Here is a 20,113-nt window from a genome sequence, read left to right as displayed (position 1 = left end):
AGTAATTGACAGTGGAGGCTTGGAGAGCCTACTTTAGCCCCAGGCTGCCCTTCTTTTCCTCTGCAGAGCCTTGTGCTACTTTCTTAACTCCTGCCTACCCTTGTATGCTCCTCTTCCCCTGCAGAGCCTTCTGCAACGATCGTTCCACCACCTGCAGAGCTTTTTGCCACCTTCACGATTGCTGCAGTTCCTTGTATGTTCCTCCATACGCTGACAGTATGTGTCCTACCTGCTTGAACCCTGCAGAGCTTTGACCTTCCCCTCCTGCAGAGCTTTTTCTGCCTTCTTAATCCTGCAGGTCATTATTCTTCCTTTTTTACACAGTGCAGAGCTTTATTCTATTATGTTCTACCTCCTGCATAGTGTTGAGATACTCTCCTTAACTCCTGCATGGCTTTGTGTTTTAATTGATACCATTGCAAATGCCTCTGTTGCCTTATTTACTCCCATGCAGAGTTTGTGCTGCCATACACCCGCCTCTACCTGTGTTGTCTACCCTGTGTCCCATGCGTGTATGTCCTGTAGGCCCTAGAACATGTGCACAGCAATGCTCCAGGCCTCCTTTGGCCAAACCTGCCATCTGTGGACATCTGTGTGCCATCTTTGTATACCCATTAACACATTGTGTCTCTTCTCACAGGTTACTGTGGCCATAATAAGCTTTATGGAGACCATGCTACTTATATATCTCAGTTACAAGGTAGGACCACTGTTTGGAGTTATCATGCAAATACTGTAGCTCTGTTTGCTTATGGTAGGGCTGTATTGCCTTGTACTTCCTGTTTACTCTAACAACCACTTCCTGTCACGTGACCCGGACGACCCCCTAAGGGCTTTATTATGGGATTAATAGTCCAGTATCTCCGTGGCACCATGCTCCCCACCAGTAATATCACTTACGTTGATCATTTTGTAATCTTTACAGTTGATGTGATTCCTTCTGTAAAACATGAATAAGATATTGTCATTGTTTTCAAGCCCCCTCAGTGATTAATGAACAAACCCGTAATCCATTGGAAATATTTTGAAATTGATTTAGGGAAATAAAATTTCAGGTTAAGCTTTAATCGTATCTTTTCCACTCAATGTGCTGCTCCGTTTCACACCTGCCAGGCGTTATCCATTCTAGCCAAAATATATTTTATGTTAAGCACCATAACCACTACAGCTTGAATGTCGGACAACTTACCTGGAACCCCCAGGTACCCATGTTGCATCCAGTCTTGTCCTGCAGGAGAAGCTGGATGTGAATAAACTCTTGTAGGTTAAACGTTGGGACACTATAAGGACTGTATCTGCTTTATGTATTTGAAGTAGTTATAGTTTCTGGAGCCGCCCTGTCATTGGGTGCTAACCCGTTTTAATGCTAAACGACTCATTAGCCTGAGCAGCAATGGTTGCTGTGATTGGCTGAGAGTGTCAGCTGACTGCATACAGCCTATCACAGTGCTCATTTCTGGTATTAATTGTTATGGCTACAAGGAAGCCTGCAATGCCTTCCTTAGCCACACCTCCAGTGGGGGCCGGATTGTGGGTGGCTAAAGACCCTTATCACTTTCAAGTCCTTTGCAACAGAATGCACAGTTCATAACCATAAAACAGGGCAATCTTGCAACTTGAGAGGGAATCTGTCACTTTCCAGGGTTTTTAACATTATATTTATTTTGTCCTTATGTCTATCAAACATGTATTTGTGAAGTCTGAAATTTTCAATCTTATCCCTCCGTCCATCATTTTTGTAAATTCAGTCGACCTAGAAAGAGCACACACGAGAAGGGATAAAATGAAACCATATTTCTCTGCCTCATTTGCATTGTGTGCCATGACTGTGCCCTGCTTGGACTGGATTGTGATGTTTTTGTTTAATATTTAATATACATTTAAAATCAAAGATAGAATCACATGTAGAAGCACCAGTTATAGATTATTTTCAATGTTTAATGTTGTAAGGTGACGGTTCCCCTTTAAATGCAGGATATTCCCCATTCTCTAGTACCAAAACTTCACTCAAATTGGAATACTTTTTCATCCTCTATTTTGACAATCCTTTTGTCAGCTCCCAGCCAACTGCGAAATTAACCTGGATTATTGCAGTCAGGCGTGTTTGCCGAAAAATATTTTTCAACAAGAAAACATATAAGCCATCTTTGGGAAAGAATTAATTATTTTATTTTATTTTAATTTATTACTGGTATTTATAAATCGCCAACAGATTCCACAGCGCTGGATTAATTATCCAAATAAACACATTTTAGGTTTTATGTTCATTTTTATAATTAAAGGTCTCTGGAGCACGGTACTGAATGGTATAAGAAGATGATTTTGCAGATTTTTTATACTTTCTAATAAGTATCTCTTTGTGAGACTTGGAACGTGTTATTCCAAATTAAATTGCTGAAAACGGTGGGAAGTCTTGCCTATATCATTATAGAATAGAAAACACAAGTTTGTTCCAGGGATAATCTCCTGTTTCCGCAGACTGTTTTTCATATTCTTTTTCTTGGAGATTTTAGTTTTCAGGAACAGTTTCTCCATTGTAATGTTTAATGGGTAATAAAATGTGTTTTGCAAATGACATGATAATAATAAATAAATAAATACGTGCAGTTCTTTATGGATAGAGCTGGGTGGTTCTCTGCTTTGAACTGAAATTCTCCTTGATGGTCTGTCAATTATGATTATAGCCTTGGGGTGGCCGTGCATCATGGGTATTGTAGTTTCACAACTAAATTCTCAACAGGCTGCCATACATCAAATGCTTTATGTTAAGATTTCAAACTGTACATGCTGATGGGTTCCAAGTGGGGATAGACTATGGCTGTAGTGTAATTGTTTCGCTAGAAACATAGGATTTGTAGTTGGATAAGAACTGAAGTACAGGCCTTCATGAAATTATTCCTGATTGATTTATTTATGGTGATATTCCCCCCTCAGCACTCAAATCTGATATTTTTAATTTTTTTTTTCTCCCCTCTACAGGGCAATATTTGGGAACAGATCATTCGGATTTCATTCATTCTGGAGATGATTAACAGTGTCCCCTTCATCATCACAGTAAGACCAGTTTTTTTTTATGTTCTAACTGCGCTCCGGTGATTTCAGGAAACGAGGCTCGATGTAAATCAGTTAGAATGCTGACGTTTCTGTTATTGAAATTCGCAAATATTACCATCCTGGGGCTCCCTTGCAAATTCTGTATGAGATGCGAGCTATTAAAAAAAAAAATACGATGGAAAAACACCAATTCTAAATGAAATAGCAGTCGCTTCGAAGCATTTGGATAAAATGACGACTTTGGGAAGCATTCAGAGAGGATCGAGGGAGGGAAGGAAATAATCACTGTTTATTATTGTCACTTGCAGTTCCTAACCGGCTGATCTTGTTACAATAATCATTCTTTACCTGCGGCGCCATTCAAACTTGAGTTATAAACTAGTGGTGAATAAAAAGAGTATCAGTATCTTAAAAAGTAAAATCTACTAAAAAAAAAAAAAAACAGTCCGTGAAGGTTTAAATTCTGAACTGCTAACAGTTTATCTCTTTAGGTTTTCCTAAAAATCTAAATCACACACCACATATGTCCCAACAATCCTGGATCTGGCGGGATAGTCCCGATTAAGGGCTCCAGTACATATTAATGCTTGCTCTCAAAATCAAATCACGCTTACAGCAAATACATGGGCATAAAAACAACACAAAATCACACGTGTGCTATCTCAAATTCCGTAAAGTGCTTTTAAATCACAATAATGTATTTTATTTCCCCTGAATGGCCATAGAGTGTAAGCTCACCTGTCATCGTCAAAGCCAAGCTCTAATTTAAAACCTTTTATTTTTTACAAACTGTAAATTGAGACCACTTGGGTAAACGGTTGCAGTATAGCAAGTTTGAGAAAATAAAACACCCACTCAAACTCCCATCACTCATGCATAGCTACATGCACAACACAGTACTATTCATCCCCTTATACCATGACCGACTTGGCATGTCATTGGTCATTTTAGATCTGAACGAGGATTCTAGAAGACTTTGAAATGGTTAAACTCCTCAGGAACACTGTGTGCAGAACGCATTGTTCCACTTCCAGCAGTAAATTGCCACTGAGCAGCTTTGTGATAACCACAATGAGCAAACTGAAGGTTGGGAAATACTGGGTCTGGTAGGAAGCAAGGTTAAAACCAATTCTCCTCCTAACTGAGCATCACACCTACCCTCACTTGTTATTAGACCTTGAAAGCCGCATCTACTTAGAAAGTCAGGATCTGCGGGGGGGGGGGGGGAGGGAAACAACCAGAATTAATCTGTCGTGGTATTTCATACAGCACTCAGGAAACAATGTCACTATTATCTGTTCGGAAGGTTAGAGTGTAATTTAACATGGATATTTCTAGATCCTTTTATTTGTTTTGTTGTCGAACGCTGTGCAGAAAACTCCAGCCAAAAATGCAAATTGTAATGTAATAAACGAGATGTGTTGTTACAGTTGTAGAGTATGTAAGTAAATATTTGTATTGGGTGATACAAACCCAAATCCGTGAGTTGATGTTGATCAGCTGAATGAGAGAGTCCGGATTATTCACCCCAGGGAACATCCTTGGCCGGCGTTTCCTGGATCACAATCTAACGTTTTGATAATTATCTATATGTTAATGGCGGCTGACGAGCCTTTAAAAATTTAAACAGGATCACAGTTACACCTTTCCTGATGTTTTCTTACACTTTTGCCATTATTAGTTTAGCAAACATGGGCCCTATACTTTGTTACGCTATCAAGCTAAAAGAAACACTCAAAGCACCATAACCACTTCAGCCAACTGTAGCAGTTATGGTGTCAGGAGTACACAGTCGCTTTCCTAGAGGAAGGGTGCTCCTACTTTGTCATGTCTTAATTGACCTAAGCAGGTCCAATATAGGACCGCGCTCATTGTAAAGGATACCAAATTAGGGAGCGATCCACTGAACTCAAACAGCTCCCTAATTTGTTACCCTTATGTGGGATTGAGATATTAAATTAGGGTGCTGTTTAGCAGATAGCTACCAATTTGGTTCCCTTAAATATGGCAATCCCATGTAAGGATAGCAAATAAGGGAGTTATCTATTAAACACAGCTGCAAGATCAGAATTTAGTAAAAAAAAAAAAAAACCTTTTAATTTTGATCTTTCAACTGTGTTTAGTAGAGAACTCCCTAATTTGGTACTCTTATGTTAGATCACATTTAAGGGTACGAAAATAGGCAGCGATCTGCTGAACAGCACCTTAATTTGGTATTCTTTGGAACAAGAACTTCCGAATTTAGTTTCCCTTCTGAACACTTTTTTCCTAATTTTGTTTCGTTCCAAATTAAATGTTTCTGAATTTTGGACAAATCGAAGATTTTTAAATGGAATCTAAACACCAAAACTGATTTTTACCCACACAAAACCCTAGAGAGAAAAAGGGGACAATGAGAGAGATGAGATTTATCATTTGTCTAATTTTTTATGAATTGCTAGTGAATTTGTGGAGCAATTTATTTATTTTTCTGCCACCACTACAGATCGGGATATATTCTGAAATTGATTTTGTTGGGAAAAACTGTCACTTTTTAGATCACTTTAAATTAGATCAAAATATTGGCGCAACTCAACCTCCATTTTTCAGAATACTTTGGTAAATATTCTCCACAATTTGTGTTTCCCATATCCCGGTGCAATGCATGCTGTGTGCTCAGACTGAACTAGATTAGAAATAAATTCTTTAATATTGTATTTAAAAGAAAATGGATCATTGAACGAAAAATAGGTTAACACAAGTTATAAGTCGTTTTCACGTGTTTTATTGAGCCGTGTGATTTCCCGAGATTTGGAGGTTTCCCTTTAAAATGGACATTTTATCTTTCCCAAATAGATATTTTCGAAGCCATAACTTGCTAACCTGGGAGTCTTACTTTTTCAACACTCGGTGTGATTAGGATCCCAGCGTAGAAATCTAGCTAAAATTACAGTGTCGACATGCTGACTGCCACCTCATGTCGTTCTCACGTTAAACTGAAATGCTAATTTTCGTCTCTTTCAATGGCAGACTCTGCGGGATCCCCATTACTCCGCTCATACCAAAAGAGGTGGATGGAAACAAACTATTTCTTTTGAGTTCGAAATTTCATTCCTACGCAATCTTTTTGTAGTCAGCAGAACTTCTGAATCATGTGTATTGTACGGCTTTTATGTGATTAAATGTATGTTCAGGAAGCCCCGGGTAGATGGAGGGAGGCTGCAGGACACGTGAATTGCAAACGGCTAATTCTGCAAAGTGTCTCTCGCTATGAGCAGTAATTGGGGTCTGATGTAGTTTCATGCTCAAAGTCGTGCGACTGGAGTTTAGATTATAGCCAAAGGGTGTGTGTTCTGTGCAGGTCTACACAGCCTGTGGCCAAAATAATTATCTAAGTGTTGCAATTTTTTTTAATAAAGTGACATCTTACATTTACCAATTGGCCAATTAGAGTCTGCTTATCCTATAAATTAAGATGTAAACTGTTTTCTGAATGTTATTTCCTGGTTTACAAACTAGGGCTATTCTGTCTGAGGTAAGGATACATTCTAACACAAAACTAATGCAGGGCTGGCACACTATGGCATCTGATTCAAATTCAAAATGTCCCAAGATCCCCTCTTTTTGTGAAGAAAATGCAGGATATAGTTACTTAGAAATCTAGGTTAAAAAAAAAAAAGACCAAAGTCCATCGTGTTCAGCCATATATAGAAATTAGCAAAACTATCCTATAGAAAAGTGACCATGCCTTTTTAACATTCCTTCTGATTCAGCTCTAACAACTTTGCTGGAGAGCCATTCCATGTACCAAGGACTCTTAAAGGAATTAGAAGAAAAAAGAATGTTCGAAATAATACCATTAGCTATTTTCTTCAAGATGCTCTCTTTGAATCATACATTTTTGTTGTTATCCACTCTCTGTTGGTGCATGTTAAGTTACTATTATGTTTTTCCAATTATGCATTTTCTCTAAGCTCATAAGGGATCCTAACACTAATGGTACCCAGACCGCTTCATCTCAATAAAGTGATCTGGCTGTAGTGGTCCCTGTCGTTTTAGTCCTGCAGGACTGTAAAACCTTGCCGTTTAGCACTTACGGCAATGTTTTGATTGCAGGGCTATTGGACACGAAGCCAAGGAAGCAACTCCTGTAGGATGACATAACTGAAGGTGCGATTTGCACCAATCGAGCCTCGGTGCTGGAAAAGATGGGAAGTTAAAACAGTTTTTGTTTGTTTGTTTTGGGGTTTCCCCTACCCCCCCCCCCCCCCCCCCCGTTTTTATTTAATTTAATTAAAGTGCTGTGCAGCCTCTGCAGTGAGCTCTAACCAAACCAGGAAGTAAATTTGCTCACTTTGAGGCACACGTTAAGTATCATATCCACAACAGTTTATCACCGTGGTTGTGGTACAAAGAATCTTTAGGTGCTGGTGCAGACAGTTAATTTTATTGTCAAAAATTTTCAAGCAGTTTAAAATAAACTAGTTTGTTCTGGCACCAAAATACCAGCCCCTCAGCCATCAGGAAGATAATGGGTAGTGATCATAGCTACTCGGGTTTGTATGTTTAATGAAGAAGTAGAATTCTGCATACAGTCAGTGGCAGCAGCAGACGTGCTGGGGGTACACTGGCTCTTGTCAAAACACTCCAAAACTAAGGGGGGAAAAGCAAAGTTCTGCCCCTAAAGGTTTCATGACCGCTGCAATGAGCTTTGTCCTTTTAAGTTTGTCTTTCTTGATATGATTTGCCTGCTCCCCTAATGGGAGTGACATTCAATGTGACATTTTGAGGGATGTAATCTCTATATATTTTCCTGGTGACCTTCGAGTATGACCGTCAGTCAGTAATTGACCTCTGTCTATCCTGAAATAATTTCAATTAAATTACGTATAAACTGTTCATCCAAACCAGCTGTGTCCGATTTTACTCTGCGTAAGATGTATTACTTACAGCAAAACCAATAACGAACGCCATCAGGCTCCCCGTGAAAGTCCAGGTTAACCCATTCACAAACCTGTATGATAAAAATATATCTGTCCATATCATGGTTTGAAATCCCGCATTGTGCGTGGTGGGTGACATTTGTAAAATCTATGATGCATGATGGGATTGACACTGCAATGCAAGGGGCAACTAATCTAAATGCAACACATGGACATACATGTCCTGACCTGGCTGAAAATGTTGTCTGTTACATTTACTGGAAGCGAGGTGGCTGCCATGGTTAGCAGGGCAACCCTTAATATTCTCAGTGTCAGGGCCCTAAGCCTGCCACCACTGAGCCCCACCACTCTATACCATACCCCCTTGTTGTTTTGCCTCCTCTTGTCCTGCACTTGTCCCATTATTATTATATTTTGTTTACTTAGGAGAAGATTAGAAATTTATGGTGGGAAGGTTGGAAACGCAAACGCCAAGCAAATAAAATCAACATACAACGTTCTAAGATGATTTATTTTCAATCAGGAAATGTCATTTTACTTTAAAGCAAACTTCGATTCAACGTAGATCAAGCATTTATAGACACACATAACAATCCAGGGCTGGGCTAGGCATTATTCTTTATTCAAATTGAATGCGGTAGCATTAATATAGATCGATGTGTGCAGCTAGCCTGTGCCAGTAGCATTAGCCGAGCACTGCAGCAGGTGAGCGTGCCAATGATTGTTTCATATATAGATGGATCAATGGCACTTGTGATGGGCGAGCGCCCTGTTTGCCCTACACAAAGGTTGGACGTGGTGGTGAGGTGCTGGGGACGCAGACAGTGTGATTTACTTTGTACTTACTTGCGTGGTGCATCACAAAACGGAAAGGGGCTGAAAGAAATACAGAAAATGGAACTCCCATCACCCATCAGTCTTGTATAGGTTGAGATTAGAAGATTCCTAAACTTGCCGAGATTAAAGGACCCTATTCCTAGCCTTACTATGAAAATATCATGTAACATAAGACACATTATGGAGAGTATTCTGGGGAAAGAAATACATTTTTGGAATCTGGAGACCTTTTATAAACCACTCAACTGTCTGTGTTGTGGCTTATTAAAACTTCTCCTGAATCCCTCCAATTACATTCCAGGAAAATCCGACTCTTCATTTGTATCTTTTTTTTTTTTGTATTTACAATTCTCCTTTCTTCCTCTCTTCACGCTATGCTGCAGATTTTTTTGTGAATTAAAACTGAATATCAAAATCTGGGCCAAAATAGTTCAACTGAAAACATGGATGATTGGAGAAAAAAAAATAAAAGGTTTCCAAAAACAAATGTGGAATTATTGGCCTAAAATTCTAATTACAGTGAATAGCCCAATTAGATTTTACATGTGCAAGATTTATTGTATATTGTAATACTGGCTTTTAGGCATTAAAAATAAACTTACAGAAGCATGATCTAATTTGGGCCTTGATCTAATATTGTTCAAAATATAAAAAATATATTTATATAGAAATATATTGATCAAAAAATAATTAAAATCATTTTATCATATTAAATTATGTAAATTTTAAATCAATGCCGTAATTCTCCCCCAGCCCCTCTCCCCCCCCCCCCCCCCCCAAAAGTTACATTATTTATTTTTTTTTTACAGATATTTTGGGCTCCATTGCGGAATTTATTCATTCCAGTTTTCCTAAACTGCTGGCTGGCAAAATGCGTTTTGGAAAATATGATTGTAAGTATGTTTGATTGTATCAGCAAAATATAACTTTATTTGAACCAGAAGTAGGACAACAGATTCAATAATTGAATAATTCATCCAGTTCAATAGATAGCAGCTGGTCAACTCTAACCTAACCTACAAAGTTCCCCATAATGTGTGTGGGAGCCTGGAGTGTCCCTTTAATAATATAAACCCACCCAGTATAACTAACTGTAACCTAACCTACACAGTGCACCTAACGTGTGTGGGAGCCTGGAGTGTCCCTTTAATAATATAAACCCACCAAGTATAACTGTAACCTAACCTACACAGTGCATCTAACGTGTGTGGGAGCCTGGAGTGTCCCTTTAATAATATAAACCCACCCAGTATAACTAACTGTAACCTAACCTACACAGTGCACCTAACATGTGTGGGAGCCTGGAGTTTCCCTTTAATAATATAAACCCACCTAGTATAACGGTAACCTAACCTACACAGTGCATCTAATGTGTGTGGGAGCCTGGAGTGTCCCTTTAATAATATAAACCCACCCAGTATAACTAACTGTAACCTAACCTACACAGTGCACCTAACGTGTGTGGGAGCCTGGAGTGTCCCTTTATTAATATAAACCCACCCAGTATAACTAACTGTAACCTAACCTACACAGTGCACCTAACGTGTGTGGGAGCCTGGAGTGTCCCTTTATTAATATAAACCCACCCAGTATAACTAACTGTAACCTAACCTACACAGTGCACCTAACGTGTGTGGGAGCCTGGAGTGTCCCTTTAATAATATAAACCCACCCAGTATAACTAACTGTAACCTAACCTACACAGTGCACCTAACGTGTGTGGGAGCCTGGAGTGTCCCTTTAATAATATAAACCCACCAAGTATAACTGTAACCTAACCTACACAGTGCATCTAACGTGTGTGGGAGCCTGGAGTGTCCCTTTAATAATATAAACCCACCCAGTATAACTAACTGTAACCTAACCTACACAGTGCACCTAACATGTGTGGGAGCCTGGAGTTTCCCTTTAATAATATAAACCCACCTAGTATAACGGTAACCTAACCTACACAGTGCATCTAATGTGTGTGGGAGCCTGGAGTGTCCCTTTAATAATATAAACCCACCCAGTATAACTAACTGTAACCTAACCTACACAGTGCACCTAACGTGTGTGGGAGCCTGGAGTGTCCCTTTATTAATATAAACCCACCCAGTATAACTAACTGTAACCTAACCTACACAGTGCACCTAACGTGTGTGGGAGCCTGGAGTGTCCCTTTAATAATATAAACCCACCCAGTATAACTAACTGTAACCTAACCTACACAGTGCATGTAACGTCTGTGGGAGCCTGGACTGTCCCTTTAATAATATAAACCCACCCAGTATAACTAACTGTAACCTAACCTACACAGTGCATCTAACGTGTGTGGGAGCCTGGAGTGTCCCTTTAATAATATAAACCCACCCAGTATAACTAACTGTAACCTAACCTACACAGTGCACCTAACGTGTGTGGGAGCCTGGAGTGTCCCTTTAATAATATAAACCCACCCAGTATAACTAACTGTAACCTAACCTACACAGTGCATCTAACGTGTGTGGGAGCCTGGAGTGTCCCTTTAATAATATAAACCCACCCAGTATAACTAACTGTAACCTAACCTACACAGTGCACCTAACGTGTGTGGGAGCCTGGAGTGTCCCTTTAATAATATAAACCCACCCAGTATAACTAACTGTAACCTAACCTACACAGAGCATCTAATGTGTGTGGGAGCCTGGAGTGTCCCTTTAATAATATAAACCCACCCAGTATAACTAACTGTAACCTAACCTACACAGAGCATCTAATGTGTGTGGGAGCCTGGAGTGTCCCTTTAACAGTTCTCACTGCATCACGCTATGCATATAATATAACCATGTTTTTATTTTATAAGTGGATTTAGAGATGGACAATCTTTTTCAGAATGATCTTCATCGGGCTATCCAAAGGACGCAGTCTGCCATGTTTAATCAAGTCATCATTTTAATCTGCACCCTATTGTGCCTTGTCTTCACAGGGTAAGATGCCATTTCATTCAATTTATTGCACTTTATTCTCTCCCTGTTAGCTAAACTCTTGCATTGAATTCTGACCTCAAGAGCTTGCTTTTTATTTATTTATTATTTGGTCAATATCCTGTATACAATTTAACTTCCCCCTTATGAAGAAATTGAAGGGACTCTATAGTTCCCCAAAGCAACTTTAGCTTAATGAAGCAGTTTTGGAGTATAGAACATGCCCCTGCAGTCTCACTTCCCCATTATCTGCCATTTAGGAGTTATTTATTTATTTTATTTATCAAATATTTTACTAGGAAGGATACATTGAGATTTCTCTCGTTTTCAAGTATGTCCTGAGTCCACAAAACATTGCATTGATACAATAGGGTACAATAAAATACAAAAACAATATTAATACACAATATATACAAAATGTAACAAAGAACAGGTAGGAAATATATAATCCACCATGACAGGTGCATTCTGTTTTGAGGTATGTAGAGAGGGATCTCTTAGAGGATTTTAGGCTTGGAGAAGATTTTAAATTGTGCGGGAGGTCGTTCCACAATTGCGGCGCTCTGTAGGAGAAGGAGGATTGGGCTGCTTTCTTTTTGTACAGGCATACCCCACTTTTAAGTACACAATGGGACCGGAGCAAGTATGTAAAACAAAAATGTACTTAAAGTGAAGCAAAACCTTTTTTCACTTCCCAATGCATGTACTGCATTGCAATAGTGATTTACAGGCATAACTAATACTGCAACTGCAGATTTCCAGTGATTTTATTTCCAGTGATTTTATTTCCAGTGTTTTTTTTTTAGTGATTTCCAGTGGGCTTTTATTCAGTTAAAACAAACCGTAAAAAAACCCAAAATCTCATTCTAGATTGTGCCATTTATGTTTAATGTTTTACTCATCTGACAACCTTAAACTGGGAGGAAAAGTAAAATAAACCTGCCCACTGGGCCATTTTCTGCCAATACAGTGACAATTTGTATTTGTAGCTTAGTTGCACACTTTGTTTAGAAACACCTCTTCATCACTTTAAGCATTTATGGTTTAACTTTGAATCCTCAGAATTGTGGCTAATGCAGCTAAGCTGCTAAGTCATAGTTATAGAAAATGGCAGGGTAAACCCTTTCACTGGATGGCAGCCCATTGCAGACTGTGTACAATGTATGGGCAGAAAAAACATATGTATACGTATGTAGGCATTATAAATTTGAGATGATTAACCTGTGCCAGAAGGTGTGAAAAGTTCTTGCCCCAATGACACTGAACTGAGCTGTTCCGGGCGAGAATAGAACCTTCCATTTAATGTTCACTCGCGGACAGAAAGGGCGCGGGGACGTCTGTACTCGCGAGTGTATGGAAAGCGGGGTATGCCTGTATTGAGGTAGACCAAATTAAGTGCTGGTACTGGATCGGAGGTTATAGGAGGTGGGAACAGCTGAGGAGAGCATTCTGCTCAGGTAGGGTGGGAACTTCCCAGAAAAGCTCTTAAACACAAGGCTGGAAAGATGAAGGGTGCGTCTGGATTCCAGCGACAGCCAGTTTAGTTCTTTTAGCATGTCACAATGGTGGGTCCTGTAATTACATTGTAGCACAAATTGGCAGAACGAGTTATACAATGTGTTGAGTTTATTAATGTGGGATTGCGATGCAGATGCTTATACTGCACCCCCATAATCAATGATTGACATCAGCATTTGCTGTACAATCTTTTCCTTTACTGTAGGGCTTAGGCAGGATTTGTTTCTGTACAGGGCACCTCGTTTTGGATAAAGTTTTGATGAGAGTTTTTCTATGTGGAGGCCAAAAGATAGATTGGGGTCTAACAACATACCCAAGTATTTGAAAGAGTGGACTGCGGTCAGTGTGTCATTTGAATTTGTTTTGATGGATAAGTAGGAATTGTGTAATTTAGGTACTGTTCCAAAGATCATTGTGACAGTTTTGTCCGTTTTTAGGAAGAGTTTGTTTTTTATGATCCACTTTGAACTGGTCTTGGAGCACAGTCTCAAGCTTTGGTATCTCAGTACCCATCTTAATGCTTGGTGCTGTAGGTCCCAGGTGTGCCTCTAACCTTGCCCAAAAGGATTTTAAGATTTGATCCATATACGGTTTCTGTTTAGATAGATAGGAGATAGGAAATTCTAAATGAAACAGAATGTGCAATAAATGAAGTGTAAACATTAGATGACTCGTTAAAGAAGTGTTAGGAAGGCTGTGATAGTCACATGCAGGGATATATGACTAGGGCTGTATAAACAAAGTGATTTAACTCCCAAATGGCAGAGAATCGGTCAGTAAGGCGACAGGGACATGATCTATATACCAAAACTTCTTCATTAAGCTAAAGTTATTTTGGTGACCATAGTGTCCCTTTAAGTTAGAATGGTCCTTTTTTAGTGCACAGTGACAGCTTGTGAAGACATGTGTTTAGGACCTTGCACAGCTCCCATCCCTGCGGAGCTCTGGAATATTATTCTGTATACCCTTTAGGATTGCCAGGGTCTCTTATAATTTATCATGATAACGTTACATACATCTTTAAATGAGTCTCGAACAATAATGTTTTAACGCCCTTTGATCATAAGTATACAGATTACTTTCATCATTGTATTTTAATCTTTATTCGATTCTTAGCCATAAGGCGGTTTTTCACTTCTGAATTTAGGATCTCAATATGACCTCTCTCATTTGGAAAGAGGAACAATCCATTTAATGCGATATTTGTTTTAATTGGATATTAACGTTTGAGCCTTATGTTTTTCATTGAACCCCTGCTTTGAACATTTTGATTAGAAATAAACGATATGCTAATTCCTCCGTAGGAATTTCTTTTAATGATCATTTATCCTGACTTTATTTAGAGCACAATATATTTCATAGCTATGTCCTTGACGTGGGATAAAAACCTCAACATGTACCAAAACACACCAACCGCTCAACCGAGAGCTTAGTGGTACAAATAAGAGAGAGAATTATAATAGTCTCTATAAAGAAAAATATCGGAATGTTCAAGTTTTGTTGTAGATGTTACACTGAACTTGACGGAACAAAAAATGAAAACATGCCATTTTCTCCCTCCCTCCCTCTCTTGGATTTGGTAAGAATTGTCTTTCGATCATCAATCGCAAACATCCCAGTTTGGTAGATGCAGTAGACCTCCCGTAACCACCCTACATGTACAATGAGTTGTCTGCTTTGCCATATATAGGAATTTACATTTATTAAAAATTAATTTCTGGATGTTTATCACATCTATTCAAGGATGGCTGGCAATATCCGTCCCTTCTCCTCGTGGATGGGAAAAGACAACGTTGCAGCTCTTAGTAATGATTTTCTAATTCAAATATTTACAATAAAAAATACATGATAAACAAAATAAAAACATTGTACAGGCGTGTAATAAATTAAACTGAAAATGTCCTGAAACACCATTTTGGGGGCACATTTAGAAATTGTTTTGACAGATTATTATTTATTTTTTTTAATTCTCTTCTCTTCTAATTTCTTACATTTAAAAAAAATATTTTATTTAAAATAAGACTTGTATGTGTATTATATTTCTCAGCCATGGATGGGATATTTAAGCCTTCCTTTGTTATTTAAAAAAAACAAAAACAAAAGAAAAACCTCTTTAGAACTAGGTAGAGGAGCACTACAGTGTTGGGAATACAGGTTTGTATTCCTAACGTGTTCTTTTAAAAGTCACAATTTTAAATAAAATATTTAAAATCCTTTTTGGTCTATAAATATTTGATCATTCTCGTTCTAAAAAAACGTTCAATGTTAGAGCGATTTTTGAATGCGAGCTGTACTATCCAATGTAAGGCATTCAAAATGATCTTCTCCCGTTTTGTTCCCACGTGGCTTGGTATGCTGGAGGAACTCATTAGTGATAAAATAGACTGCTATTCAGCGTTCTCGAGTGACGAAATAAGCTTCACATTTGGCTTTGATTACAATCGGAAAGCTCCAAGCATCACATAAATACGAAGCGAGAAATTTTCCTTAATGGGCAAAATTCTCTACTGCTGAGTTATTGTGACACAGACTTGTCAGATGCTGAATCACCTGGCCCTTGACATCACAGCAATTATTGTCTCTGTAGGCTGAAAACAGTTACTCAAAAGAGATTCTTCGTGTAAACTCCAAATCTTGCAATTAGAACTTGTTGCTTAAAACTATTATGTCCTAAATTTGGCACAAACCCCCCCTCCTTCCGCCTCTCTGTTTTGTGTATCTGAGTAGGTGTAAGAAAATCCCAGTCTTACTGTATTAAGCACAGATACAATTTGTATTCTTTGTTCTCGAGTTCCTGCATTTTGTGAAAATCAATAATTGGTTATGGTGCGCAGTCCTTGCAACGCAAAGCAAATTAATGCTGCTGTGTGCTGAGATATAATGTGGTCTGAATAATAACTCTGACAAGTCTTAAACTATTCCACTTTCCGTAAAAAAGACACAGCGTATATACCATTTCTTTAAGTAGATTTAACAAGACAAAATAACAAAGTTGACAGATGCACTTTAGGGCTCTGTGTAAAAAAATCATCGTTTATCTGTTGAGGTTTTTTTTGTTTTGTTTGTTTTTTTGTGAGTAACTTACAGTAATATTAGACAAAAACAAAGAATTGTTTTATATGTGAGCCAGAAATCCATTTTTATTTTATTTTCCGTCTGGATAAATCAAAGCGGTTTAAAAGCTCCAGGCTCTCATCACAGATCTATTGATTTTTACCATAAAGATTACAATTTTTCTTTTGAAGTTAAGGAATATTGTAAAAGAAGATATTCCATGAGCAATTTTCTTTTCCAACTCATTATCATGGTCTAATGCTGGGGGGCTTAACATACTTGGAAGGAGAAGAAAGGGGGAGATGTAGAAACCTACTATTTGTCCTCTTGGGTGCAGCCATCTTGTCTTGTCCTTCTTGTCAAGAGTCACACAATTTGTAATATTAGCTGAAATGTGATTTGGGGATGTTTGCATAGTAACTTCATTCATGTAGTTTCATGAATAAAGCTACTACAGATCGCAGAACTGCATAGTCCATAATTCCTCCGCAATGAAGGGTATCACTGTTATACCCCCTTTAAATGCAGGTCTGTTTGTCTGTCTATCATATTAAAGGACATCTGAACAACAGGAGGTTTTGAAACGCATTTTTTACTTCCTGCAAAGCCGAAAACCAATTATTAGAATAAACCAAAACACATTTTATTTTTCCTCTAATAAAAAAATAAAATAAAAAAAATAATAATAAAAAATATATATATAAAAAAACTATCTGGGGGGGCGTGGCCTAAACACCGACCGGGATGGCCGCATAATTCCGGAGCTCCGCCAAATCCACTCTTAATCCGGCACTAGCAATAAGCATCGAGACCCAAAAACTAGCCCAACACCCTCCACTATGCCTGGCAGACACTCCGGCTTGAAACCCGACCCGAAAAAGAAGGGTGACAGGAGAGAAACCGGCAGATCGGTGGCCGACATGCTAACTACGCCGCGAGGCAGACAGGCCTCACAAGATGGCCGCCAGCACAGCCCGCGTGGATCCCTCTCCCCGGCCTCTACCACAGGCAGCGATATGCCAGAAACGCAATCAGGGGACCCTGCACAAATACTGGCTAAACTTCAGGAGGTGAAAAGCTTCCTTGCCAAGGAAATCTCCAACAGCACGAGAGAGGTCAAGGCAGAAATCCAGGCGCTGGGAGCCCGGACTGCGGCCCTAGAGGAAAAGATGGATCTGGTCACACAGGCCCATAACAACGCCGCATCATACTCAAGAGCAATGGAACAGCGGATCTGTGAGTTGGAACTTACGGTGGAAGACCTCGCCAACCGCTCCAGACGCAATAATGTGAGACTCAGAGGCCTCCCTGAAACAGCCGCGGAAGGGAACCTGGTGAGCAAAATGGAGCACTATTTCAAGCACTTACTCCCAGATATCCCTGATACTTACTGGGCAATCGATCGAGCACACAGAGCGCTCAGAGCCCGTAGAACGGAGGGACAGGCACTGAGAGACATCATCATCCGCTTTCATTACTACTCCACAAAAGAAGCGGTGATGAAGTATGCTAGGACCAACGAGCTAAATTATCAAAACTCTATCATCACCTTATACCAGGACTTTTCCCCTACCACTCTGCAACGCAGGAGAAACTGGAGACCCCTGACAACTCTGCTTCAAGAGCGGGAAATCAAATACACATGGGGACACCCCTTCAAGTTGGTGGCTTTCAAGGCCGGGACTACCTACACCCTGCAGCCAGGAGGAGACCCATTAAGATTCCTTCGGAGCCTACAGATAGAACCACCAAGAAGCTTTGCCCTATCCGGGGAAACACCGCCCGAGCTTGAAGATCTACCTGCAGACTGGACAGTCGTCAAAGCAGCTAAAGCCTCGACAAACCGCCACACCTGAGACCCTCAGTGGTCACCTCACAATCACCTATGACTCACTCTCCCAACCTGCCGGGACCCGGTCCCTAGGGAGAGAAAGACTCACCTGAACTGCCGTACACCTTATCGCTGACGGCTGATAGGTATTGTGCGCTGCCTTTGCCTAGTTGAGGTTTTCTACATGGGGAGTGCCTGTGTACTGTATGTTGGGATATGATGACCCCCACACGGAGTACCCCAGCATGCGGTGCACTACCAGTTCATTGGGGCACCCCTCCCCCCAAGACCCACCTGCAAACTGGACAATCGCCAAAGCAGCTAAAGCCTCGACAGACTGCCACACATGAGACTCTCAGCGGTCACCTTACAACCACCCAAGGTTCACTCTCCCAACCTGTCGGGACCCGGTCCCTAAGGAGAGAAAGACTCACCTGAACTGCCGTACACCTCACCGCTCTCAGCTGATTGGTATCGTATGCTGCCTTTGCCTAGTTAATGTCTTCTATATGGGACTCAATTTTTTGCACCCAGCTCTGAAGGAGCGATCCGTGGAGGTGGGGGGTGCTTGTGTGCTGTATGTTGGGATATGATGACCCCCACACGGAGTACCCCAACATGCGGCACACTGCCAGCTCATTGGGGCACCCCCCCCCCTCCCTCCCCCCCCTCCTTCCCCCCCCTCCCTCCCCTCCCCCCCCCCCTCCCCTCCCCCCCCCCCCAAGATAGCAACACCCTATCCATATCAGCAACCTGTTAAACATAGTGACATGGGTTAGGTAAAGGGCTACACCAAAATGTTAAAACAACTATATTATTTTGAAGGAAAAAAAATAAAAATATTAAAAAAATAAAATAAAAAGATATTGTTACGCGGATAAATGTTACAAATGGGGTTATTACAATAACGTGTGTTGCACCACCCTTATAACCTCCCCGACATAAATACGGCAGATCAAACAGGTCCCTGGTTCAATCAGAGACCCAGAGCGCCGTTAGTAGCAAGGGGTAACAGGTTCATATTTAACGGGTAGACCTGATAAACCAAATGCCCCTGTATGCTCCCCCCCCCCCCCCCCCCCGCCTCCCGCCTTTACCCCATTAAGCTCAGAGGGCTTCAAGATATGGAGCTAGGCTCCACGACCCTGTTACAGTTTGAGAGGCCTCATACAGAGGCACAGTGGAATGGAGACTCCCCCCCCCCCCCCCCTCGCAGGAGAAAATTCGGACCTGCGAAGGAGAGGGGCACCCCCACCCGACACTGGCGCGTTGTAAGACCAGTGTGCGCAAATTGTTACATTACTATGTACCAAATGTTTACTGTTATTGCATGTTTTTGTTCATGTTTTTATTTATGATTTTGGGTATGACTAACACGACTGGAGGTAGGAAACAGATATGGTTAGAGAGCCAAGACATACAGTATGTCAAAGAGATGGAGACCAACGGACAACGGACAGGTAGGGAAGACGCACACTCAGCAATCACACGCCACACGAGAGTAACGGGCACATGACACTAAAAATTTTATCCATTAACGCCAAAGGCCTAAACATACCTACCAAACGCAGATTACTCCTACGGGATCTCAAGGCAAAAAAAGCAGACATAGCGTTGGTACAGGAGACCCACATACCGAAGGCATCGCCAACCAAACTAGGGGATAACATATACAACACTGTCCACGAAGCCAGGGCGCTACGTAAACACGCAGGCGTGGCCGTACTCATACACAAGAGATGCCCTTATACGGTCACACACACGCAGAATGACTCTGAAGGCAGATACCTGGCTATCACCGGCAACTACTACAATACCAAACTACACATAGTGAATCTGTACGCACCCAACAAGCCAGACAGTGAATACTGGAATGCAATAACATCCCTACTCACCTCCCTACAGGGAGGCATAATGGTGGTGGGAGGAGACCTAAATGCCGTACCCAGCCC

At 40.5% G+C, this 20,113-nt stretch overlaps 1 protein-coding gene across 4 annotated transcripts in view; it reads left to right on the top strand.

Moving 5' to 3' along the window:
* Positions 1 to 20,113, top strand: part of KCNT1 (potassium sodium-activated channel subfamily T member 1) — a 257,835-nt gene that overhangs the window by 175,499 nt on the left and 62,223 nt on the right. For all 4 annotated transcript variants that reach the window (XM_063432887.1, XM_063432889.1, XM_063432890.1 and 1 more), the window contains 4 exons: positions 641 to 700; positions 2,980 to 3,054; positions 9,623 to 9,706; positions 11,667 to 11,761. In XM_063432887.1, the coding sequence (XP_063288957.1) occupies positions 641 to 700; positions 2,980 to 3,054; positions 9,623 to 9,706; positions 11,667 to 11,761 (314 nt within the window). The remainder of the gene's footprint in view (positions 1 to 640; positions 701 to 2,979; positions 3,055 to 9,622; positions 9,707 to 11,666; positions 11,762 to 20,113) is intronic.

This window comes from Pelobates fuscus, chromosome 9 (assembly GCF_036172605.1).
Source record: "Pelobates fuscus isolate aPelFus1 chromosome 9, aPelFus1.pri, whole genome shotgun sequence".
Taxonomy (NCBI): domain Eukaryota; kingdom Metazoa; phylum Chordata; class Amphibia; order Anura; family Pelobatidae; genus Pelobates; species Pelobates fuscus.
Note: the sequence above shows the minus strand (reverse complement) of the source record. Positions and strands in the feature narration are given on the sequence as shown.